Source organism: Cololabis saira, chromosome 3 (assembly GCF_033807715.1).
Source record: "Cololabis saira isolate AMF1-May2022 chromosome 3, fColSai1.1, whole genome shotgun sequence".
Lineage (NCBI taxonomy): Eukaryota > Metazoa > Chordata > Actinopteri > Beloniformes > Belonidae > Cololabis > Cololabis saira.
Window position 1 is genome coordinate 48570068 of NC_084589.1, and position 27115 is coordinate 48597182.

Here is a 27115-nt window from a genome sequence, read left to right on the forward strand (position 1 = left end):
AATTTCAAATTTATTTAGCAAAAACAATCAAAAGCTTGTTTTTAAGACATTCAAGGCCTGTTTAAAATAGGTATTAGATGCCATAATAGGTCCCCTTTAAGAAGAAGCTTAAGTTATTTTTGTTTACTCAGGAGAATAAAATGGACTGTTAAGAATTGAGCTATTAATCTGTTTATTGTGTTGACACTGTTTCCTTTTCCTCTATTTATTTTGTGTTTGTGTGTGTAGTTTTGCAAAAGGGGAGAGGGGGAGTTAAATGTGAACAGCACATGATTGTTTGTTCTATCTCTCACTGTCCAGAAAGTTGTTGTTTTGTTGAAAAATGGAAAATACAGCTGGTAGTGCAGACCTCTCACAGCAAGAAGGTCCTGGGTTCGATTCCCACCGGGGACGCTGTGGGCGCTGAAGTGCGTGTTAGTTCCCCCATGACTTCAGTGCCCACACCCTGGGTGGGGTTGGCGAAAGGATCTTTCTGTGTGGAGTTTGTATGTTCTCCCCGTGTTCCCTTGGGTAGCTAATGGGAGCTACCCTCACAAAAACATGCACACAGTCCTGGGATATACATGCCCCTTCTGGCCAAGCGGGGCGCCAGATGGGGTGGGGAGGATTAACGTCGGAATAACGTGATCCTTCCACGCGCTACGTCCGGCCGGAGAAACCCCACCCTGTCTGGTGAAAAGATGCGGCCTGCTCACTCCTCAGGTTAAGGAGGAGACCTGAGCTCAGTGCGGGGCCCTCCCGGGGTTGGTAGAGGAGGGCAATGCCCAGGACTGTTAGGTAGGAGCACGGGGTGATAAAAGGGGGAAAAAACGGGAAAAAAAATTTATATAAAAAAGAAAAATGGAAAATATTTGTATATTCTTTTTTAATTGAACTATGGATTTGATTTTTCTTAATATTTTGTTTGAGCGTGGTGAGAAAGTGTAAATCCTGACTTTAAAAAGAGGAAATGTAGAGTCATAATGCCATTGTGCTGATTTTAATGTTGTTTTTTTTTACTTTTAGCAGGTGTCCTAGTTGTCTCTGAGTTGTGAGCATTTTGTTTATGTATTTTAATTAATGATAATGTTGTAATTCAGCGGATCATTCTGATGAGACCCCAGAGAAACTGCTGTGAAAGGTCAGCAGCTAACGGGGATCTAATATAACAACCAAACTGTCACAGTTTGGTTATTGAGTTCCTGTTTTATTTTGAAACCCATGTCTTTGTGTTTAAGATGGGGTTTGACCTTTCTGTTTCCCATCTGCCTTGATCATCTGCACCTGTGTCTCGTTATCCTCGTCCATCCTGCGATGACGCGCATTACTTTTCTCTTTCAAAAGCGTTACCATACGACGCTAGACGCCAAAAAGCGCGCCCACCCTTCGTCTGATTGGTTCAGACAGAAAAAACTTTGTGCCTCAAGCCCCACAATACGGTTTGACGTACATGCACGAAAAACACTACACACCTGTATCATGTCACAACTTAAAGAAAAGTCTCTTGGTGCAATGGCCGAAACTGAACAGGAAGTCGGACATTTTGAACATTTTGAATTAATCGTCGTCATTTTGGCGAGATTTATGCCATTTCTTCAGCCGCCTCAGAGCCCGAACCGTAACGTCCAGGTGTGTTATACATCAAAATGTGCGTCTCCATCCTGCAACGACGTGCATTACTTTTCTCTTTCAAAAGCGTTACCGTGGCGACGCACCCCCTAGAATAATTTTCTCTGCCATAACTTTTGAATGGTTTGACATAAAGACTCGTGGGTGGTGTCATCGGACTCGGTATTGAGTACTTGACCTTCATTGGCCTGAATTAGCCCCACCCCTTCTTCTGATTGGTCAATATTTGATAGTCCCTATTTTCTGGCATAACTTTTGAATGGTTTGACAGAGAGTCGTGGGTGGTGTCATGTGACTCGGTTTTGAGTCCTTGACCTTCATTGTCATGAATTAGCCCTGCCCCTTCTTCTGATTGGTCGATATGTGATACTTCTGATTTTCTGCAATAACTTTTGAATGGTTTGACATAAAAACTCGTGGGTGGTGTCATCGGACATGGTTTTGAGTCCTTGACCATAATTGGTGCAAATTAGCCCCGCCCCTTCTTCTGATTGGACGACATTTCGTAGTTCCTATTTTCCGCCAAAACTTTTGAATGGTTTAACATAGAAAGTCGTGGGTGGTGTCATGTCTGATATGCTTATCGGGGGCGGTGGCCATTAGTGCGAGGGCCCGTTCATCGCTGCTTGCAGCTTTAATGTTGTTTTTCATTTCTACTTTGAGCAGGTGTCCTAGTGTCTGTTGTCTCTGAGTTGTGAGCAGGTATGTGTTAGGATTTCATGAAATTGTTAAAAGCTCAAAGAATTTATAACACTGGTGGGCTTTCTCTTTATATTCAAAGTAACCTCGTATTGATTAAGACACAGAGCCACCCCCCCTGGTGGCATGGGTAGACAAGATTTGATTAGAGGTTAAATACAATAAACATACCATTGTTGAAGAGGAGACGGTGGGGAAAAGCAGATGCTTGGCATTGGGGGGTCTTGTCTGTGTTATGGGTGGGCACCCCAGGTGAGAGAAATAACAAAGGAGATGGAAGTGACACGTTCCGGGGGTCTTTCTGTAGCTGGCCCCACCAATGACATTCATTTGCAAAGAAAACCCCCCTCTTTTTAGTATAAAAAGGAACTGGATCGGTGACCAGGTGTGCATTTTCTCTCTTACCTCTGTGGTTTCCAGACAAATGTACCTGCCGCCGGAAAAACCTTGTACTTGACATATTAAAAGCTTGTATTAACCTTTGATTCTATTCCACTAGTTTTCTTTTGGTTCGCCAGACAAACAAAACAAATCTTTCATATGTTTACGTATTTTAATTAATGATAATGTTGTTATTCAGCCGATGATTCTGATGAGACCCCAGAGAAACTGCTGTGAAATGTCAGCAGCTAACGGGGATCTAATAAAACAACCAAACAAACAGTTCTAACGGTCAACAGTTGAACAGTTGGTGGATTCAGACCTGAGAGACTCCAGGTGACAGTGTGGACTCTCCAGTCCAGGACACAGCTTCTTCAGTCCTGAATTCTTCAGGTGGTTGTTACTCAGGTCCAGTTCTGTCAGACTGGAGGACTGAGAGCTGAGAACTGAGGACAGATCTGCACAGATGTCCTCTGAGAGGTTACAACCACTCAACCTGCAGAGGAGATTTTAAGAGAAATGATGAGGTTATATAAAAGTTGATTGTCATTTAACAAAGAAATAAATGATATAATATCAATGAATGCTGATTATTTCAACTAATAATAAGTATTGATCATAGTGATCGCTGCATTTCGCTTCTCTTCTCTTCTCTTCTCTTCTCTCTCTGCATGTAAAGTTTCCTGAGGTGAATTATTGATGAGAACTGGTCCCACATGAACCTGAACTTAGTTGAACAGTGAATTTAACTGGTTTCCTCCAAGAACACAACATGTAATTGTAATTAAAACAGATGTGTCCGTGTTGGTCCTTACAAAACTTTCTTGGAGGCTTTGACCACCGGCAGCAGCCTCCGTAGAACCTCCTCTGAAGCTGAGTATTTCTTCAGGTCAAACACCTCCAGATCTTCTGATGACAGTAAGATGAAGACCAGAGCCGACCACTGAGCAGGAGACAGTTTATCTGTGGAGAGACGTCCTGACCTCAGTGACCGTTGGACCTCCTCCACCAGAGAACCAGCGTTCAGTTCATTCAGACAGTGGAACAGGTTGATGCTTTTCTCTGCAGACAGATCCTCACTGATCTTCTTCTTGATGTATTCAACTGTGTGCTGATTGTTCTTTGAACTTCTTTGTTCTGATTCCAACAGACCTCGTAGGAGAGTCTGATTGGTCTCCAGTGAAAGACCCAGGAGGAAGCGGAGGAACAAGTCCAGGTGTCCGTTTGGACTCTGCAAGGCCTTGTCCACAGCCTTCTGATGGACGTCAGTCTCTGCTCTTGTTTTAAACCACCACGAGGTGTTCTTTTGTTTCTCCAGCAGGTTGACTCCAGACTTGATGAAGGTCTGATGGACATGAAGAGCAGCCAGAAACTCCTGAACACTCAGATGGATGAAGCAGAAGACCTGGTCCTGGTACAGGCTGCTCTCCTCTCTAAATATCTGGGTGAACACTCCTGAGTACACTGAAGCCTCTCTGACATCGATGCCACACTCTCTCAGGTCTGGTTCATAGAAGATCAGGTTTCCTTTCTGCAGCTGTTCAAAAGCCAGTTTTCCCAGAGACTCCACCATCTTCCTGCTCTCTGGACTCCAGTGTGGATCCGTCTCAGCTCCTCCATCATACTTGACCCTCTTCAGCTTGGCCTGGACCACCAGGAAGTGGATGTACATCTCAGTCAGGGTCTTGGGCAGCATCCCTCCATCTCTGGTTTCCAGAACTTTCTCCAGGACCGTAGCAGTGATCCAGCAGAAGACTGGGATGTGGCACATGATGTGGACGCTTCGTGATGTCTTGATGTGGGAGATGATCCTGCTGGTCTGCTCCTCTTCTCTGAACCTCTTCCTGAAGTATTCCTCCTTCTGTGGGTCAGTGAACCCTCTGACCTCCGTCACCATGGAGACACACGCAGGAGGGATCTGATTGGCTGCTGCGGGTCGTGTGGTGATCCAGAGACGAGCAGAAGGAAGCAGGTTCCCCCTGATTAGGTTTGTCAGCAGCACATCCACTGAGGTGGACTCTGTAACATCAGTCACAACCTCATTGTTGTGGAAGTCCAGAGGAAGTCGACTCTCATCCAGACCGTCAAAGATGAACACGACCTGGAACTCTTCAAAGCTGCAGATTTCTCTGGTTTCTGTGAAGAAGTGATGAACAAGTTCCACCAAGCTGAACTTTCTGTCTTTCAGCACATTCAGCTCTCTGAAGGTCAATGGAAGCAGGAACTGGATGTCCTGGCTGGCTTTGCCTTCAGCCCAGTCCAGAGTGAACTTCTGTGTCAGGACTGTTTTCCCGATACCAGCCACTCCCTTCGTCATCACTGTTCTGATTGGTTCATCTCTTCCAGGTGGGAGTTTAAATATGTCTTTCTGTCTGATGGTTGTTTCTGCTCTGTGTGGTTTCCTGGAAGCTGCTTCAATCTGTCTGACTTCATGTTCATTGTTGACCTCTCCAGTCCCTCCCTCTGTGATGTAGAGCTCTGTGTAGATCTGCTTCAGAAGGGTTGGGTTTCCTGCTTTAACAATCCCCTCAAACACACACTGGGACTTCTTCTTCAGCTTAGACCTAAGACGCTTTTTAGAAACTGCAGCAAAAGTACCTTAATAAATGTGGAAAAAAGAAACCAATTAGTGTTTATAAAGTTCAACTTAATTCTCATAAAGAATCAGGATGTTAACCGGCACTGATCAGCTCTAATGTTACGATGAGCTGTCCAATATTGAGTAGAATCACTTTTACCACCAAAACACCTCTGAACATTCAGGACGTGGAAGTCACAAGAACATCTGGGGGTCCTGGAGTGTCTAGTACCAGGATGTTAGCAGTACAGCCCTGATGGGTCATGGGTTTGTGGGTTGTTGTGTTCTTGTTATTGTTGTGGTGTCTGTGAAGTGGATTTTCCAGGTTTAGGATTTGAAAACACCAGAAGATGATCTGATCCAATGATCTGGAGAACTATCAAGACAATCTGGGGTTCAGCAGGATTCCAGGAAGAGGAAAACCTGGACTAAAATCTTCCGGTTATCTTGTGGTGTTGGTCGGTTAAACATATTAATGCTGTCCTGTACAGGGAGGGTGCTACTCTAGGGCAGTAACATGTGGGGGCGAATGTTCTGGCTGATCTGTGAATGTTGTTCATCTACTGAGGCATTCTGGGTAATTTATCCAGCAGCTTAAATGTTCATAGAAACCCTCTTACTTCTCTGCAGACGCTCAGCCAGCTCCTCCTGCTTCATTCTCCTCAGGAAGTTCACTGTGATCTTCACAAACGCATCTCTGCTGCTCCTCGTCTGCTCTTCATCCTCACCCTCCAACAGATGCTCTAGGCATTCTGGGTAATCTGGACTCAGAACTCTCTGGATCTTCTTCAGCTCGTTCTTCACATACATGACAATGTTGTCCTCCAGTAGCTGGAACAGAAGACCACATGAAGGACACAATCAGACTGAACCATGGAGACAAACATCAGACCCATGTTGGACAGACTGACAGTCCACTGGTCTCCAGAGACCAGCATGCAGATGGATATCAGGACAACAGATGGAGAAGCAGTTGTTGTTCATGTACAGACCAGAAATATGGAGTCCAGCTGTGTCTGATGCTGCTGGACAGACGGACCGCTGGGAGGCTCTGAGCTCTGCTGGTCCACTCTGTGGAGGAACCAGGAAGAATTAGCTCACATCATGTCTGTCCTCACAGAGACAAACACCAGCTGAAGGTCCACGAAGTCCTGTTTGGATGAGGACAGTCCATCAGAGGACTGGTGGTGGTGAATGTTTACTAGTCCTGCTGATCCCCTGAGAACATGTGACCTCAGTGAGAGCTCTGCTCATTCACACATTCACAAGATCTAGTTCTGCTCCAAGAAACGTTACGAGATCAAGAAGACGGACAACTGATGGAGACATACAGCAGCTGATGAACTCTGGATCATCATCAGGATCAGTCCTCTGGAAGGTAAGACCTCCAGATGTGTCAACCAGAGGAAAAAGCTCCTGACAGGAGATGAAGATCTATGAGGAGGAACCTCAGATCACCATCAGGTGATGGAAGACCACAGGGATCCAGGACTACATGGATCTACTCAGGAAGAAACATGTGGACATTTCCTAACATGAGGACTGATCTAAATACATTTAATGCGTTTAAATACACCTCACCTCTCTGAAGAAGACTGTTGGTCTCCTTTAAAGATAATTATCATCCCTTTTGAGTGGTCGCTCTTCAAGGACACACAGCTGGGTACAGGTCCAGGTCCAGGTTGATTCCTGTAATAATGAGGTTTGGTGATGTGAGTCTTGAGCTCTGACATGCAGAAGAGTCAGGGACAGTTAGAGATGCTCATCTCACCTCTGAGCTTTGCTCCGACTCTCATGTTCCCCACACAGAGAGGTTTTAGAGGGAGGGACTCCCTCCTCTCCGTCCTGACACTGATCCATTCTGCTGAATTCACCTCCACATCACCTCACACACACACCTTCACCTGCAGAGGAAACACACATCACTGGTGTTGCACACAGATCAGCTGATCCTGCTCTGTTTGTTCCTCTCTTTTTTTTTTTTTGCTTCTACTGAGCAGTAGAGGTCACTTGGCACTATTTTTATTTGTCTTTCTTTCTTATCTTTCAAATGTTGGAAAGGGTCACAGAGTAATCAATCTGTCCTCCACCAAGCCAGTCCATCAAGACTAACATGCTGTAACTAGCTGGAACAAGTGTGAAACAACAATCATGTGATTCTGTGAACAGAGTTTTTACTGTAGACTCGAAAACCTTGTTGTAAATGCGAGGAAGCTCAGAGGTTGATCTGCAGAGACAAAGGTTCAATGTGCAAATATAAGGAGATATAAACATGCTGTATCCAGTGCAAACAAGTAATAAATGTGATACAAGGTTTGATGATTGACAGAGTTCAGAGTCCAGAGTGCTGGGTGTGTCTTATGACCTGGAAGAAGGATCTTCTTTTACGTGTCTCAGTAAAAATGTTTCAGTTAATCAGCCTGTTGTTTCTGACCCCTGTCTGCATGAACCTCTGGGGAACTTCGGTGTCAACATTGATACTATTGGAAGTTCAGGCACGAAGACTTCTGGACGAAGATACCCCATCTTCAGTAGTTACACAAGTACCAAAGAACAACTTCTTCCAGGAACCAAACTGACTTTAATGCTGCAGACGACAGCTTCATTCCAGGAAATAAAAACACCTCACAGTTTGATGAAGAAAACTAATCACCAGCTGATCATCACTGTGTTTCTGATCTGTGGTTGAAGCAGCATCTGCCTCACCAGCTTTGGACCATAACGTTTTTTGCACTCAGCACACCGATGACGGAAAGGAAAGGTCTTAACGCAAAGTTCTTCTTTTGTATGTTTACTCCAAAAAACTGAAAAATAATACAGAATACAGAACCAAATCCTTAACTTTTGTAAATAGAAAAAAATTATGCTGGTCAAAAGCCTGTGTTGCTCAAAGGTCCAGTGACTTGTAAACTTTCACTGAGTGACCGTATATTTATTCTACATACAGCAGCCAATAGAAATGCAATATTCTGTTTTGTGAGTAGTCACCGGTTAGAACAAATATAAAACCAAAGTCTTACAAAAGGTATTATCTTAAACATAAATCACATTCATGCAAAATGAATAAATTTCACAAATAAATCCAATAAAAATATTGTCATCTAACAATCATGTATATTTGTTTTCATACACAAGAATGATCAAAGTCTGCAGTGAATACTTTCTCCAACCATGCAGGAGCAGAAACAAACAGGAAAGATCCTGAAGACAAATTTCAAACTTACAGTTTCTTCAAACAGTCCAAAGAGTTGAAGATGAAGATTCTGCAGTCTGAACAAAACCCACTGAGACGCAACTGAACTGATCCTGGAATGAGTCAGAGCTGCAACTGTGGAGGAGGAGGAGGAGGAGGAGGAGGAGAATGGATAGATAGGAGGAGGAGGGACAGGTGGAAGGATGAAGAGTCTAATAAATAATTTTTCTTAAAAGGGACCTATTATGGCATTTAAAGGTGACCTATTATGGCATTTAATGTATATTTTAAACAGGCCTTGAATGTCTTAAAAACAATCTAAAGATAGTTTTTTCTACATGAAACAGAAATTCAGCCTGTGGGCCATGTCTCTAGTTTTACCACTTCTAACTTCATTATCTGTGAGGGATTCTGAGGGGATGGGGTTATGATAATGAGGCTCTGTGCTGATTGGCTGCCTGAATGACGTGTAGCAGGGGAGGGAACAAAGCCTCTCTGGGCAGAAGAGCAGCGGCTGCGTACACAAAGCGTGTCCCATGCTAGGGAGCTTCGGCGACAAAATCAATTCCATTGCTTTATTTTTATTGTATTGGACTGTCCTAACTGGCTGCGAGTTTAACGTTTTCAGTGTGGACAGAGAGCGTCTGATGTCACGCAGCTCGACGCGATAGTCGGACGCTCGCATTCAGTTACACGGTAAACGGATCTTAAAGCCTGATTTACGGTTCTGCGTTAAATCGACGCGTACCCTACGCCGTAGACTCTGCGTTGGTGTAACGCGGAACCATAAATCAGCCTTTAGTCACCTGACCGGGTCACCTATGGGCAGAAATATGTGCCACTAGAAACTGAATTTGAATCATTCATATTTGAATTTGAATTGCTCAACTTGAATAATTGCATTAAAAAACTGAATCTGAATCACATAATTTGAATTTGTGTTGTTTAATTTGAATAATTGCATTGAAAAACTGAATCTACATTCCGAAAAACTGAATCTAAAATCAGTTCTCACAATTCAAATTCAGTTCTTGAAATTCAATTTCAATTCTACTGTGCCAGACATCCGGGTCTTCTGGAGGAACAGCAATCGAGTGCAGATACAAAGAACTCGGGTATCAGTCACGTGACGTTTTTTGTTGTCAGCGCCATCTTGAGGACCGACGAGGGACATTCCAGCCCCCCGGTCTCGCACTCCGCAGGCACGCCGATTTTTTCCATTGGCCAGCCGCGGTACTGCAACAAAAAATCCCATGGGGCCCAGAAAGCTTTTTTCCCATAGACCGCAATAGTAAAAGAGAAGCCTCTAAAACTGTTCACACGAACCTCCAGCTGTAATCACCGGCAATTACTAATCTTTGTATTCTATATTTTTAAGTCATGGACTTTATACATATCCATACCTGCCAACATTGGGCTGTGAAAAAGAGGGAGATTTTCTGGGGTAGCGGTTGGAATGCTCCACTCACAACATCCCTGCCCTGATAAACAAGACGACTTTTAATTAGCTTTAAATCCATAGCTACAATGAAATGTGCTAAAATGTACCTCCCAAAATGACTCTACAGCCTTCTTGGAGCCAAATATGTTTAATATTAATGACAATAAAATACAATATAGGCTACAATTGTACATACAATAATAACAAAAATCAATGCTGTCAATAATGTCATCTTCTAAACCACATACATACTGAATCACGCACTGAGGTGGTGGTGATGGTGTGTGTGTGTGTGTGTGTGTGTGTGTGTGTGTGTGTGTGTGTGTGTGTGTGTGTGTGTGTGTGTGTGTGTGTGTGTGTGTGTGTGTGTGTGTGTGTGTGTCCAGGACTTCAATTTTGTTGTACCTGTTGTAATTGTAGGTGCAGACTTTGCAGCTTCAATCACTTTCCTGGAGGGTACATACTTCTACATACTCCTTACATTTTAAAAACAGCCTCGTTACTCTATTTCATTTCGGCCTTTAATAAAAAACTATCCAGTTAAATTGCTCCATCCGGATAGAGTGAATTTGGTTGTGGTTGTTTCAGATGTTCTTGTCCAGTTTTGTTCTTACATCCGTTCCCTCAGATTCCGGCAACTAAACTTGGATGTACATTCCAATAAAGGCTGGATAAATGATAACATGCCTCTGAAGTTTGACTTTTTGCACCATTAAATATAGGCAACTAGTCATCATATCTCCTGCTCTCTGAAACACATGTTAATGCTCAATAGTACACAAATATGGTTCTTTAATATATTTGCATTATACTAAGATGCATTCATTTTCAATGGCTTTTGTCCTTAATGGCTTTTTCCCCCTTACATTACTTTTATACTTTAAGTAGAATTGAAAACAGTACTTCTATACTTTTACTTGAGTAAAAAACTTGAGTTGATACTTCAACTTCTACAGGAGTATTTTTAAACTCTAGTATCTATACTTCTACCTGAGTAATGAATGTGAATACTGAAGACACCTCTGTTAAAAAGACACACACACACACACACACACACACACACACACACACACACACACACACACACACACACACACACACACACACACACAGAAAAAAACTGCTTTAATAAGATATTTAAACGTGGGAGTTCTGATAAACAGTTATTATTAATGTGAATATGATGACAAAGGAGGTAGAGCCAAAAATAGATCAGCGAAAACAGTTGTGGTGCGACCTGGATGTTCCTCACCCCCTCTGTCCCCCTCTCCTCCCTGCGCGCACTCGTCACGTGTCAAGGCTGATTTATGGTTCCGCGTTACACCAACCGTACCGCACGCGTCGCCGCGTACCCTACGCCGTAGGCTCTGCGTCGATTTAACGCAGAACCATAATTCAGGCTTACCGCAAATCTTCACACACTCCTCAGCAGAAATTTTTCTACAAAACGGCAAGATATGAATCTACACTTTTTACACAGAATGGAGAAAACACAATAGGTTTAAATATCTAGCTCCCATTGGTCGTTTATATCGTTGAAAGAAAATAGAGGTTATAGTAGGCTACGTGAAAAGGAGTTCTTTGTATCTGCACTCGATTGCTGTTCCTGCGGAAGACCCGGATGTCTGGCACAGTAGAATTGAAATTGAATTGCAAGAACTGAATTTGAATTGTGAGAACTGAATGTAGATTCAGTTTTTCAATGCAATGATTTAAATTAAACAATACAAATTCAAATTGTGTGATTCAGATTCAGTTTTTTGATGGAATTATTCAAGTTGAGCAATTCAAATTCAAATATAAATTATTCAAATTCAGTTTCTAGTGGCACATATTTCTGCCCATAGTCTTGTATTAAAATGGTGCATATCACTGTTGAACTGAAAAAAAAACTTTACATGGCAAAGAAAATGAAACTGGCAGGAACAATACTTTGAAAATAAAATTGCAGGTTTAATATGTATTTAACTTAAAGTTGGGTAAAATATTGAGTTGTTTGAAAAGAGGGGCAGAATGAGCAGACCAATTACTGTGTGTGGCAATCCTGCAGAATCTTTTTTACAACATATGAAGTTTATGAAGATGTGTGTTGTAGGTAGCTCCCCAAATACTATTACAGTAAATGAGATATGATATATCAAGCTATAATAAAGAGTTGGGAGACAATTTTCATTCACCAAACTACGGAATTTGCCAATAATACCAATAGATTTAGGTATTTTTTACAGACATGGTTGATGTGGTTTTTCCAGCTTAAACTTTCATGGATAATTACACCAAGGAAGGTTGTTGATGTAACCTGAGTGAGCGGCTCATCTCCTGTAGACAGACCGGTGTTAGATTTACAATATATTTAATTTTTTGATGCAAATATAATAAAATTAGATTTTTTTTATATTCAGTGATAGTTTGTTAATTTTAAACCATTTTGAAATGTTTTGTAAATTGTGATTAGCCTTTCCCATTAAAGATGAAAAATCATTATGTGAAATAAATAAGTTGGTAACACTTTACAATAAGGGTCCCTTAATTAACGTTAGTTAATGCATTATTAAGCATTAATTAACAGTTTAATAATAGTTAAATAACCATTATTATGTATTACTTAACATTAATTAGCATATTAGTTAATGCATTAATAAACAGTTAGTTAATGCATTATTAATCATTAATTAACAGTGTAATAATAGTTAAATAACCATTATTATGTATTACTTAACATTAATTAGCATATTAGTTCATGCATTAATAAACAGTTAATTAATGCCTACTGCTCAGAGTTAATTAATACATTATTAAGCATTAATAAACGTTACATGATGTAATTATTTATCCTTATGTATGCATTACTTAGTATTAAGTAATACATTAGTTAATACATAAGTAAAACGTTAATAATGTCCCTAGTAATCATTTACTAATGATGTTTATTTGGAGTGAATATGCATTAAGTAACAGCTACCTAATACATCTACTAATCATTCGCTAATGGTGTACATGTTTACTGGATGGGCATTATTAAACAACTATTTAGAGTCTTAAGTAATCATTTCCTAATGGTGCTGTGTATGTTATCAGGTAGCTTACCTGACCTTATGAACGGTAACCTGACATAAACCTTAATAAATGTATAGGAGTGGCTCATAACCATTACTTAACCATTAGTAAAGGCTTGCTGGACCCTTATTGTAAAGTGTAACACATTTATCCCTTAGGTAACACATTATTAATGCTTAACTGCCTCATAAGCATTACTTAACCATAATTAACCATTAGTAGATACTATTCTGGGTAACACTTTACAATAAGGGTCCCTTAATTAACGTTAGTTAATGCATTATTAAGCATTAATTAACAGTTTAATAATAGTTAAATAACCATTATTATGTATTACTTAACATGAATTAGCATATTAGTTAATGCATTAATAAACAGTTCATTAATGCCTACTGCTCAGAGTTAATTAATACATTAGTAAGCATTAATAAACGTTACATGATGTAATTATTTATCCTTATGTATGCATTACTTAGTATTAAGTAATACATTAGTTAATACATACGTAAAACGTTAATAATGTCCCTAGTAATCATTTACTAATGGTGTTTATTTGGAGTGAATAAGCATTAAGTAACAGCTACCTAATACATCTACTAATCATTCACTAATGGTGTACATGTTTACTGGATGGGCATTATTAAACCACTATTTAGAGTCTTAAGTAATCATTTCCTAATGGTGCTGTGTATGTTATCAGGTAGCTTACCTGACCTTATGAACGGTAACCTGACATAAACCTTAATAAATGTATAGGAGTGGCTCATAACCATTACTTAACCATTAGTAAAGGCTTGCTGGACCCTTATTGTAAAGTGTAACACATTTATCCCTTAGGTAACACATTATTAATGCTTAACTGCCTCATAAGCATTACTTAACCATAATTAACCATTAGTAAATACTATTCTGGACCCTTATTGTAAAGTGTAACACATTTATCCCTTAGGTAACACATTATTAATGCTTAACTGCCTCATAAGCATTACTTAACCATAATTAACCATTAGTAAATACTATTCTGGACCCTTATTGTAAAGTGTAACACACGTATCCCTTAGGTAACACATTATTAATGCTTAACTGCCTCATAAGCATTACTTAACCATAATTAACCATTAGTAAATAATATTCTGGACCCTTATTGTAAAGTGTAACACATTTATCCCTTAGGTAACACATTAGCAATGCTTAACTGCCTCATAAGCATTACTTAACCATAATTAACCATTATTAAATAATATTCTGGACCCTTATTGTAAAGTGTAACACATTTATCCCTTAGGTAACACATTATTAATGCTTAACTGCCTCATAAGCATTACTTAACCATAGTTAACCATTAGTAAATTAAGCAATCACATATAAAGAAGTTTACACTTTTTATTTAAAACAAAATAAAACAGACTTTAACAGATAACATTTGTTATATATATATATATATATATATATATATATATATATATATATATATATATATATATATATATATATATATATATATACACACATCTGTGATAACAGATACGTAACAACAATTCACACAGAGGAGAGCTTTGAACAAACATTATTTAGTAACATAATACAATAACACAGTATGATAGGCTGGCATAATTTTATCATCCTTCATTTTATGTATTGTAGCAGAAATGACTTCAGTGGCCTTTATAACCTCCTTGCATCTTTTAGCAAAGTCTGCCACCGTCACCCCCTTCTCCATTTGATCATATTCTTCTGGAGCAGCTATTGCAAGCTCGGCAATCGCTGCAGTCCTCACAATAGTAGTCTGTCTACTCCATACTTCTCGAAGGATTTGGCCATATTCTTCCCCGTCTGGAAAATGGCAAGGACTTCCTTGTACCTCTTCACCACATCACCTGGTCCTCCAACTAATATAGACACACAAGAACAAGAAGGAATGTATCATTTGAATCATGAGATTGATGAGAAGAAAAAAACAAATCATTGTATTTTACTGTTAATGTTCAATGTGCCACGAGACACACTAATCCCATATGTGACACCTCAACACAGTGTAGAAGGATTTTCTGGCACAACTTCACCAAGGTACATGGAAACACCATGACACACACAGGGAATTATCAAGGCTAAATTGGGAGAAAAAGAGGAGAAAATGCTAAATAAAAATGGACACATTTGGGGTGAATCATTTTTGGAAATGAACATTCATTTGGACCGTACTGGTCCTTCTGGTACATTACTCTATCAGCGTGCAGGGCTTGAATTTAGCACTCGCCACTTGCCATTTGCGACCCAAATTCCTCAAGTGGCAAGACAGATTTTCTTGCCACTTGGCTAGTTAGAAAAATCGAGATTCCCAACTGTTGTGCCATTTATAAATCAAATTGAGATTCCCAATACTGTGCGCACCATCGCACCTTTTTATTTTTTATTCTTGATGTCAACTCCGGGTGAACCGTCTGAGTCTGACTCTGAAGAATGAATAGTAAACACTCTGAAGAACAACTGGAGAAAATGGACCAATGCAATGTCTCAGTTTGACCAGCAGGGGGCACACTGTATAGTTCCTTAAATGGTTTAGCTGGTGTATTGTGGTTGTCTTAAGACAGGCTAGGTTGGTTGTTGTAGTCTTAATAAGACACTTTCGAGCTAATAATAAAAAGGCTGCTTTCGTTCACTTGTTCGTTCTCATTTGGACATTTTTATCCAGCCCAGAATAAACACATTATTTATACAATACACCTGCTGCATTATAGAATATACAGACACGACAGGATCAAAGTGTTACTTTGAAGGTGTAATGCTATATATTCCTCCATAAATGTTAAATTTACAATTAAGTAGGCAACTACTGAAATTAAATTATACAAGAACACATCATGCAATCTCATTTTCCACCAATAGTATAGTAGTACACTACTGAATGATAATTGTAGCGTATAGAAAAACAGGATTGATGTAATATGGTACTACGATGACTGCTATATACAAGTGATGTCGAAATACAAAAGTAAAGCAACGTTTTGGTTTTGGTTAGTAAAAAATCTGGTTGGCTAATAACTTTTTTCATCTACTAGCCACTTGGCTAGTAAGTCAAAAAGTTAATTTCAAGCCCTGTCAGCTTGTCATGAGAGATTGATCTACTTGTAGGGACAACAGCCACATACAGCTCAAGCCAGCCAAGAAATACGTTTCACATACCCCGCAGGCGAGAGCGATGTTTGCTTTTCTTCGCCTTTTTCTCCTTATCCTGTCAGAGCTGGATTCAGAGCTGGATTCAGAGTCATCCTCACTGTCGTCTTCACTGTCATGCTGCATCTCAGATCCCCTCATCGCTTCATCATCATTGTCTTCTCTTGTGGACTGTTGAGCCTCCTTGAGACATGTCAAAGCTATGGATGCAAGGATTGATAGTTGATTACATCAGTTTGATTGCTTATTATATACAAACACCTACAACAACAAACACAGCTATGACACAACTTTCGCACCCACAGCGTACACACCCATCATTCTTTAACCCTCGAGCATCCCTTAAAATTAATATACACTTTTTACCCATAGTCCAAATTTGCCTCATTGACTACCATCTCATAAAAGTGCAATAAAAATGTAATACATATTTATTTTCACTTTCACCACATAAAATCTTTTCAACAACTTCAGACCTAGCCATAGATATAAAGTTAATTATAATCTTTAAACATTATTTTTACAACTCCTGATTTTTTCAATAGAAAAATCACAAAATATGCAATATTTTCAAAAATTAGGTTCAAAGTGAAATATATTACAGCATTGACTATGTCAATAATTGATAACATTTATTTTGATGCATTATTATTTTTGGAACAATGATTGTTCATTTAAAAAAACTTACACTCTTTACCTTCATGTCCAAATTTGCCCCATTGACTCCCATTATAACCACATATTTTTTATGTACTGTAATTCTTACCTATTATAATTTTTTTCCAGACGAATTCCTAATAAATCTAAGCCTCTACCTTCAAAATACAGAGAAAACAGGTTTTATGTCTGGTGACCCCCCAAAACTAGCAGGCGCAGCAGAGCTTCATCACATCAAGTTTCAGTGACGTCTCATCCATCCCGCTCCGTGTTTAGTTGGGGTCTTTCATTTAAAAAAGTGTCAGCCTTCACGAAGTGTATTAGCTTCTACACACACCCTTTCAGTTACATGACTGAGAAGTCAGTCTTTCAAATTTACCGATGTAAACTTCTTCTTCTCCATTATTCAAGTGTTACTGAGTCAAATATGCAGCATCTTTTTGAAAAGTTTACATTTTGTCAGAATGATGTATTTGTTATGACAACTTGAATTGTGAACTTTTCAAAAAAAGTGTCATGAAGTTAACATTAAGAGCTAACAGTTTAACGTAGTTAGATTAATCTTACCATGTTTTCCAGATGAATTTCCCTTTTCCGCTTTTTTCTTGTGCGTGGTTAGCCTGGTCCTGTAAGGGAGGTGACACGCCGAGCTCTTCCATCCTGAGACGCTTCTGTAGATGGGGCCGCGGTCAGTGCGCGCAAAGAAAAAAGTGTGGCGTGCGGCGTTCAGGCCAGTTCGGAACTAAGGCTTTTAACTAAAGCCTAATATTGGTGCTCCTAATCGGGAAATTCAGAGTCTTCTTGGAGAATCAGTTTTCTGACGTCACACAACAATGTCTAATGTCAATGTCTGGAACGCTTTGAAGACAGAAATGGGAGTTTTCAATGGGGAAACCCAGAGTTCTGAGGTGTCATGAACGCAGCATTGGCGCACACCAGAACTCAGGAGTTATCGCAGTGTAACCTGGGTGTAACTGCCTTGAAGGAGGAGCAGAATTTTCTGGCAGGACGGACAGTAATTTTAATAGGATAGCCATTTACCAAGCTGCACGTTTCATTTTAGGAGCACTTTAGTGGGTTTCATTTTAGTGGGTTAAAGTTAGCAAACGAGTTGAGTGAGCTGACAGAAGGCAAAAAAAAAAAAAAACACAAACACCTCAAACTAATTGAATGGCTCCAAAAGAAAAAAATACTGAGATGGAAAGTCAAGTGCAACCGGTGCCATCACAAAATGAAGCTGAAGAAAAAGATGGTGGATCTGTGGACCGATTTGAATGGTAGGTAACTTTGGCTAACATTGTGGGATAACTTTTTAGGTCAGTATTATTATTGTTATTATTATTATTATTATTATTATTATAATTATTATTATTATTATTATTCGCCAGCTTGATTTCATGATGGACAACATTGCTGCATCCCCAAGAACCCTTTCAAGAATGGCAAAGCAACGGGAGGTCTGCGTGACAGCGATGGAGAGGCTGCATCATAGAGAAGGACAGAGAATTGGGGGAAGGAGCATTTCGTGGTGATAGATGAGTCACTTCAGACATAAAAGAAAGGTAACGTTTTATATTAACTGCTACAAATTGTTAGGCTGCTAATTATGACTTAGTCTTGTGATGCCCAACGTTCAGGTCGAGACTGGACAAGACTTGAATGTCTGGGTAAGTTAGTGCAGGATTTTGTAATAGTGCTACCGCTGGTTGCAACCAGCTTCCTTGAAAAGGTAAAATAGGTAAAATAGGCAGGTTAAATAAGAGTTTTCTTTTTCCTGCTCCTTTCTGAACATGGATAAAGATGCAACTGTTTGCTATTTCCTTTGGTAAAATTTGAATGTTTCCATGGGCAGAACAAGTAAATGAAATTAAATGAAAATCTGTGTTAGTCTTTCATCCTCAACCAATGATTGGTTAGCTCTGCTTTGCACACACCTTACCAGAAACGTCAGCAATGTTAGCAACGAAAGGCCCACCCTAAAAGACTGTTGGTTGGTTTTGCAACACTGTTTTTTTTTAAACTCACAAAACGTTTCCACCCAGACACCCGCTTATTTTTACAAAATTGAGGTGGAACTTCCCCAGACAATCATTTTGAAATATTAGAGTTTGGAAACGAGACTAGTTATAACCACATCACCAATGTGGAAAAATTAATTAGTATATTCAAAGATTCAATATGTAAATTTTGATCAGAATTTTGAGGTAAAACATTACAAAATCATGTGCAATTATCAGAAATATGTTTAGAAAGAAGAGTTTAAATGTTATGTCAAAGACATTTACCAATTGAAGATGCAAAAGGCACCAAATACAAGCGCAACAGTAAAAGTTGGTGGCGAAGTGCAAATATGCGGCCTCCAGCAGGGAGCAGGGTGCGGATTTTTATTTTAAAAGTTGTACCAGCGCTCCTGCTCCATCCCGCTCCAATTTAGCTCCAGGGCCACCCATACCTGACCTACAACCAGCTTGTTTTCTAGCTGGATCTGTTTGTTATCGAAAAGTATGTAAGTGATTAAATTATTATTCAAACTGTGGGAGGGAAGAGATCTGAAACAGAACTCATACTGGAATCTGACGATGCCAGGTTTGGGTTTAAGTGTACAACGCTGCTTTTTTGGACAGGTCTGTGAGCAAGGAGCAAGAAAATTCTCACCTGCTCTGTTTCCCTCACATGCTCTGGTCCACCATCCTAATGTGGAGATCTATACTGTATTTTTTAGCCTGGTATTTGGCTGTACTTTGTGTGTATAAAAAGAGTTTAAAACTGCAAGATCTAACTGCTGTCTGAGCGTCGATCAGCTGAGCCAGAGCACAATGGGTGGGTCACTACACAGCTGTAGCAGCATATGTGTATGTTTTATAACATCGGCAAGAAAAAAAAACATTGTTGATTGTCTTCTCAATCGCAGTGAAACGATTGGATTGCCGATCGACAGAAGCCAAGTTGAAACAGCAGCCCATCATTTATAATGTTCATGCTTATAATGATGAAAAACAGAATGGGACAGAATCATTCCTATAGAAACTCTTAAATTTGGCTATAGTAATCATCCATTCCATGGAAATCTTGCATTTTACTTTGTCTAATCAGATTTGTCAACTTTATTCCTGCTAACATTATAAATGCATCTGACACAAGGTTAATAATCTTGTTTCTTGTTCTGTCATTTTCCCCAAAACACAGTATGGAAGGGGCAGGATGGCTGGGGGCTAGAAGCGGAGGAAGTGGGTGTTCGGGATGCTGGGGGTGCAAAGCACGCAGAGGCGGCCAGGGCGAAGACACCCAGGGAAGCCGGTGCTTCGCTTGGTGGAGAAGAGGGGGAGGAGGGAGCCTATCATACTGTGTTATTGTATTATGTTACTAAATAATGTTTGTTCAAAGATCTCCTCTGTGAGAATTGTTACGTATCTGTTATCACAGATGTGTGTGTGTATGTATATATATATATATATATATATATATATATATATATATATATATATATATATATATATATATATATATATATATATATATATATATATATATATATATATATATATATATATAATATGTATACATATAACAAATGTTATCTGTTATCTGTTTTATTTTGTTTTAAATAAAAAGTGTAAACTTCTTTATATGTGATTGCTTTATTTACTAATGGTTAACTATGGTCAAGTAATGCTTATGAGGCAGTTAAGCATTAATAATGTGTTACCTAAGGGATACATGTGTTACACTTTACAATAAGGGTCCAGAAAAGTATTTACTAATGGTTAATTATGGTTAAGTAATGCTTATGAGGCAGTTAAGCATTAATAATGTGTTACCTAAGGGATAAATGTGTTACACTTTACAATAAGGGTCCAGCAAGCCTTTACTAATGGTTAAGTAATGGTTATGAGCCACTCCTATACATTTATTAAGGTTTATGTCAGGTTACTGTTCATAAGGTTAGGTAAGCTACCTGATAACATACACAGCACCTTTAGGAAATTATTACTTAAGACTCTAAATAGTTGTTTAATAATGCCCATCCAGTAAACATGTACACCATTAGCGAATGATTAGTAGATGTATTAGGTAGCTGTTACTTAATGCATATTCACTCCAAATAAACACCATTAGTATTAGTGCATACGTAAGGATAAATAATTACATCATGTAACGTTTATTAATGCTTACTAATGTATTAATTAACTCTGAGCAGTAGGCATTAATTAACTGTTTATTAATGCATTAACTAATATGCTAATTCATGTTAAGTAATACATAATGGTTATTTAACTATTATTACACTGTTAATTAATGCTTAATAATGCATTAACTAACTGTTTATTAATGCATTAACTAATATGCTAATTAATGTTAAGTAATACATAATAATGGTTATTTAACTATTATTAAACTGTTAATTAATGCTTAATAATGCATTAACTAACGTTAATTAAGGGACCCTTATTGTAAAGTGTTACCAAAATAAATTCTCGCATAATGTCACCCAATACCTCATATAGCCCTCTTCATAACTACAATCGCTACAGGCACAGTGAATTTCAAACAATTTTACTGTATAAATATTAAAGGTGTAAACTTCAAACACCTTACTTTTCTAAAACCTTCTTCTACTTTCTATATTTAGTATTTCAATGTGTTTTATCTTTTACTGTCCTTATTGTTCAGCTGTGTTTTTTAATATTTATATTCCTATACTAATAATAATATTTATAGGCGCCTTTCAGGACACCCAAGGTCGCCGTGCAAAAGGACATTAAAAACAATCAATAAAACATTGCCATCAATTAAAAACATAGCAAAGTACAATACATAAAACAGTAAAGTGCAATAATGAGGTTATTCCAGTTCCAAGATTATGAAAAGTTTTTAGAAAAGTAAGGTGTTTGAAGTTTACACCTTTAATATTTATACAGTAACATTTTTTTAAATTAAGCATGCTTGTAATGATTACAGTTGTGAAGAGGGCTATATGAGGTATTGGGTGAAATCACGGGATAATTCATTTTTATAGTCAGAAAAACAGAACCTGAAGTGAAAAAGGCGACTGACCTTTGTAGAAAAGTAAGGTGTTTGAAGTTTAGATGTTAATATTTCAATTTTTCCACAGTAAAATTGTTTGAAATTCACTGTGCCTGTAGTAATTGTAGTTGTGAAGAGGGCTATATGAGGTATTGGGGGAAATTATGGGAGAATTCATTTTTACAGTCTCTGCAAAACAGAACCTTAAGCGAAAAAGGAGACTGACCTTTTTAGAAAAGGTGTTTGAGGTTTAGATCTAAAAGAAATGTGTTTCACCCTTTTCACAACTACAATCACTACAGGCACACTGAATTTCAAACCATTTTACTGTGGAAAAATTGAAATATTAAGGTGTAAACTTCAAACACCTTACTTTTCTAAAACAAATCAATCACCTTTTGCTTCAGGTTCTGTTTTGCAGAGATTGTAAAAATGAATTCTCCCATAATTTCACCCAATACCTCATATACCTCTCTTCTTAACTAGACTCACTACAGGCACAGTGAATTTAAAACAATTTTACTGTACAAATATTAAAAAGAAAACTCCTGCACACCTTCTTCTCACCGTACTCGTGTTTATTGGGCCAACGTTTCGGTCATAGACCTTTTTCAAGGCATCAAACAGATCGGAACAAAAGCTTGTCTATTATAGGCTGGTAGGACTATGTGGTCCAATCAGGCGCCGCCACACAAACACCTGAGCACCTTCAAACAAGGTCACATACCGAAATACAGTCAGTGAGCATCACCAAAAAACCAGGGAAAAAGAGACAACACTTATAAAGTGCATGCATGAAATACATCAATCAATGACCATCGAATCCAAAGGTATAATCATTAGAAAGGGAGGATGATTATACATGTAAAGTGTCAATCTTAGGTAGCAATCAATTTAAAATATTTACAATGAGGGAAGAGAGTCACACAGCAAAAATCCCATCTAAGTGTTCTGATCTTATACAGTATAAAAAATAGGGAGGATGAATGTACTGTAAAAACACAAAGTACATCAAAACTTATCATAAGGAGAACATTTTAGAATAAATAGGAGTCAGGGCCAGTCTCCTAATCGACCCATTCCCTGGAGAAAGGAAGGGAAAGGAGATACTTAAAAGAGGTGAATATATATATATATATATATATATATATATATATATATATATATATATATATATATATATATATATATATATATATATATATATATATATATATGTATATATATATATATATATACATATACATATATACATATACACACACACACATTACACAAGTTATACATATAGATACTGGCTATCGTTATTGTGGGGAAGTGTGAGGAAGGAAACTACACATGATAAAAAACCAAATCATAACATAACACTCAAAGGCAGTTCATCATTCAATCCCTTCGGTGCCAGTGTTTGTAAAGTAAAAATCCAGAAGAGCTCTCGACGTTTTAGCAGCAAGTCCAGATTCCCACCCCTCCGTGGAAGGCTGACTTTTTCAAGTCCACAAAAACGTAAAGTTGAGATATCATGTTTGTTCTCGTTGAAATGAACAGCCACAGGATAGTTAATGGCCCGGTTTCCCAGATCAGTTAAGTAGTTCTTAACAGCGAAAGACTTCTTTCAAACCTTCTTAAGGAGCCTGTGAAAGAGTTTCCCAGAGTTGCTCTTAGCTTAAGTATCTCTTTCATTAAGAAGAAAATGAAAGATGCTGCTGACCCAGTCTTTACAACCATCTTAGTGAACAAAGACTCACAGATCCAGCCACGTCAGGCAAATCAATATCACACCAAGCCATGAGATATTAAAACAATGCACCCCACACAAATTTTGATCTATTTTATACTTTAGATTTATATTGTTTAGCATTCATTGGTGACAGCAAAGGGGAAAAAAAAGAAAAATAAGGAATAACAAGTGTGTTCCTGTAAATGTTTTATGCATTGCGCAAAAATAAAAGGATCATAATTTGTCAAAATTTGTCTGCACACATCCCAGATCTGCGTGCACATATGAGATAATGTACCACACTGAAAAATGCTTGGCTGTGCACGCCGGAGCAGATGAGCCGCCTCCCTCGGATGAGGACGAGGATTCTGCGACGATGCCCCACCTCTGGTCCCCGGACCTCCAGCCCCCGGACCTCCCCGGACCTCCGGTCCTTGGACCTCCGAACGATGCCCGAGCAGCACTCCACCAAGCCGGTGTCCAGAGAAGACAGGAGCTCATCGACCTGTTTTTCTGATTTCACTTCCCTTTCACCAGTCACCTGAGCACCAACCAACTCCCCTAATCCCCAAACATTAAGAAGAAAAACAGCAATAGACGCACTATCACCACACCACCCATAACTGTCTAAAAACTACTAAACTCCGCCACTAACTTTCAAGAATACTTTATTGTTGCAATGTTTCAGTGCTTTTTCAGTGCTTTGAAGGTGTAGCATTGAACATTAAAGCAAAGTATTCTTGAAAGTGTTCGGGAGTTTACATGTGGTTTTGGCTGGAAGAGGCGCGTGTGTCATGCGTAAAGCGTACATTACGCACACACTTATACATGGCATGAGGACTCTTGGAGTAAATTAATAAAATGGTCAATTCACAGGGACCCTCTGTGTAACCCCTATGAATCATACAACACAAGAATGAAAAGAGAACCAAGTTTAATTCAACCATAAACACAACATGTCAGGAAATGAATCAATATAGCCTAATCATGATTCACAGGGAGGGTCGCCCTCCGGAGGGTCGGCTGTACGGCGCCTCGAGAAGTGGCATCTGTCTCCGCTGCAGCTCTAATCATCTGCTGCTGGAGGGCAGTGGACCTCTCGAGGTGGGCCTCTATACGCCGCACCACTCCGAGCTTCTCCCTCTCCAGCTCCACCAGCGTCTCGCTGCAGGTGCAGGTGCTGATAGCAGGCCGCTGTGTGCGGCCACCCTGCATGCGGACGCCGGTTCTTGGTGCAGGTTGGAGCTCGGGGACACGCTGGAGTGCGTGTAGGGTGACATATTCCTCGGACTCGGTACTTGGAGCCGGGGAGGTTGGTGGTGCTGGTCTGTCCCCGCTCCCAGGTGGCTCATCCACCGGTTGCGACAGGTCAAGCAGCTAAATAAACTTCCGAATATTTTTTTGAGGTGAAGGATTCTGTTTTACTAGTCACGAGAATAAAATGTGCTGTCCTATATGCTGATCGTTAAGATCATTTGTCCTAATTTGTCCATCTTTCACATTTAATAAAAAAACAATACATTTCCTCATTATTCTCTTACCAAGACTACTTATTTAGTTGCTGTCTTGTTTTTACCATGAAAAAGGGTCATTGAAGTATATTTATCATCTTAGTTTTTCAATATAACACACATAATGCACAGGCAGCAGGGAATTAGTGTGTTAGGCAGCAGTTCTGCGTGTGAAAATGCGCTGATAGTGATCGGTGATCGATTTACCTGGCATCGATTGATTTGGTTTCAGAACCGGACAGCTCCTCTATGGAGCCAAATCAGGGCCAAAAGTTTTGCTAATTTGAAAATAAAATTTGAACCTGAAATTTTTTTTTTACAGTTTCAGTTTTATTTTTTTCAGTATCAGATCTTTTTTTTCAGTTTCAAATCTTTTTATTTCAGTTTCAAATCTTTTTTTCAGTTTCAAATCTTTTTTTTTCAGTTTCACGTCTTTTTTTTCAGTTTCACATCTTTTTTTTCAGTTTCACTTCTTTTTTTTTCAGTTACAAATTTTTTTTTCAGGTTCAGACTTTTGGCCCGGATCTGGCGTGGGGGGCGTGGCATCAACTGAGAGGGGCGTGGCATCATGAGTGACAGCAGAACAGAGAAGGTTGGGGACGTTCCTCACTCATGTTGCCTTCAGGAAACGTAGGTTGCAGAAGTTATCAGTAGAAGTATGAATCAACACTGTATATACACTATATTCACGTGATTGGCAAAACTGATATTAGTGACACATTTCTGTTTGAAAGGCTGTTTTAGACCTTACTTGGCACCAATCGCAGTATAAAAGCAATAAACTATGCCAGACTGTACAGTTCAACAGCCACACTTTAAAGTTTGACATTTCCCACTTCTACATACTACCAAGTACGGTCTAAAACAGCTTTTTAAACAGAAATGTGTCACTAGTATCCGTTTTTTCCACTGCAAATCACGTGAATACGGTGTATATACAGTGTTGATTCATTCTTCTACTGATAACTTCTGCAACCTACGTTTCCTGAAGGCAACATGAGTGAGGAACGTCCCCCGCCTTCTCTGTTCTGCTGTCACTCATGATGCCACGCCCCTCTCAGTTGATGCCACGCCCCCCACGCCAGATCCGGGCCAAAAGTCTGAACCTGAAAAAAAAATTTGTAACTGAAAAAAAAAGAAGTGAAACTGAAAAAAAAAGAAGTGAAACTGAAAAAAAAAGATTTGAAACTGAAAAAAAGATTTGAAACTGAAATAAAAAGATTTGAAACTGAAAAAAAGATCTGATACTGAAAAAAATAAAACTGAAACTGTAAAAAAAAAATTTCAGGTTCAAATTTTATTTTCAAATTAGCAAAACTTTTGGCCCTGATTTGGCTCCATACTCCTCCAAAGAGCTTCTGAAAGAGCGAAACTAAAGGACGGTGTTAAGAAGTCATCTGGGAAAAACACCCGTATCTTAGGGTACCTTCTTAGTTGAAACCTTCTTTGAACCTCTCTTAAATCCCTAAGAGAGGTTGGATCTGGGAAACCCGGCCAATGTCTTTTCTCCATATGGAGCTTTTGTGTTCACTTATCCTTTGTTTTAACTGTCTGGAAGTTTTTCCCACATATGCTAGACTGCATATATATGACGTGTAGATGCGCAAGTAATCACCTCTTTCATGGAAAATGTTTTATTAGAGTGGGGATGATAAAAAAAGTTGGTCTTGGAGGTGTTATTGCATTGTGCGCAGTTACCACACCGGTAATTTCCAGCAGGTAAGGGAGCCAACAGTCTCTGAGTAGGTGGCTTAGGTGTTTGGGTAGTATAGTCAGTGGGAACAAGCAGGTCTTTTAGAGTTTGTCTCCGTTTATATACAAAGAGGGGGGGATCTTTAAAAGTGGGGGCCAATTCAGAGTCCGAGGTCAGGATGTGCCAGTATTTCTCAAATGTGGATTTTACAGAGTGATGCAGGTCACAGAGAACTTCCTTTCTTTCTTTTGGCTTTTTTGTAGCAGTTCTGAGCGTGATTTCTTCCGTGCCGCATCATACGCCCTCTGGATACAATCCATAGGATATCCCCGCTGGATAAATCTAGAGCTCATCTCTGATGCCTTGTCTATGAAATCC

The 27115-nt window shown here is 39.1% G+C and overlaps 2 protein-coding genes across 2 annotated transcripts in view; both read right to left on the reverse strand.

Moving 5' to 3' along the window:
- Positions 1–27115, reverse strand: part of LOC133440735 (NACHT, LRR and PYD domains-containing protein 12-like) — a 239256-nt gene that overhangs the window by 29055 nt on the left and 183086 nt on the right. Inside the window, exon 8 of the mRNA XM_061718052.1 lies at positions 3011–3184. Coding sequence (XP_061574036.1) covers positions 3011–3184 — 174 coding nt within the window. The remainder of the gene's footprint in view (positions 1–3010; positions 3185–27115) is intronic.
- On the reverse strand, positions 3063–8293 carry LOC133440393 (protein NLRC3-like). The gene is made up of 5 exons (XM_061717650.1): positions 7038–8293; positions 6848–6955; positions 6259–6337; positions 5887–6097; positions 3063–5286 (listed from the first exon to the last, which is right to left on the reverse strand). Exons 1-5 carry the CDS (start codon positions 7124–7126, stop codon positions 3500–3502), a joined length of 2274 nt encoding a protein of 757 aa, XP_061573634.1. The 5' UTR covers positions 7127–8293; the 3' UTR covers positions 3063–3499.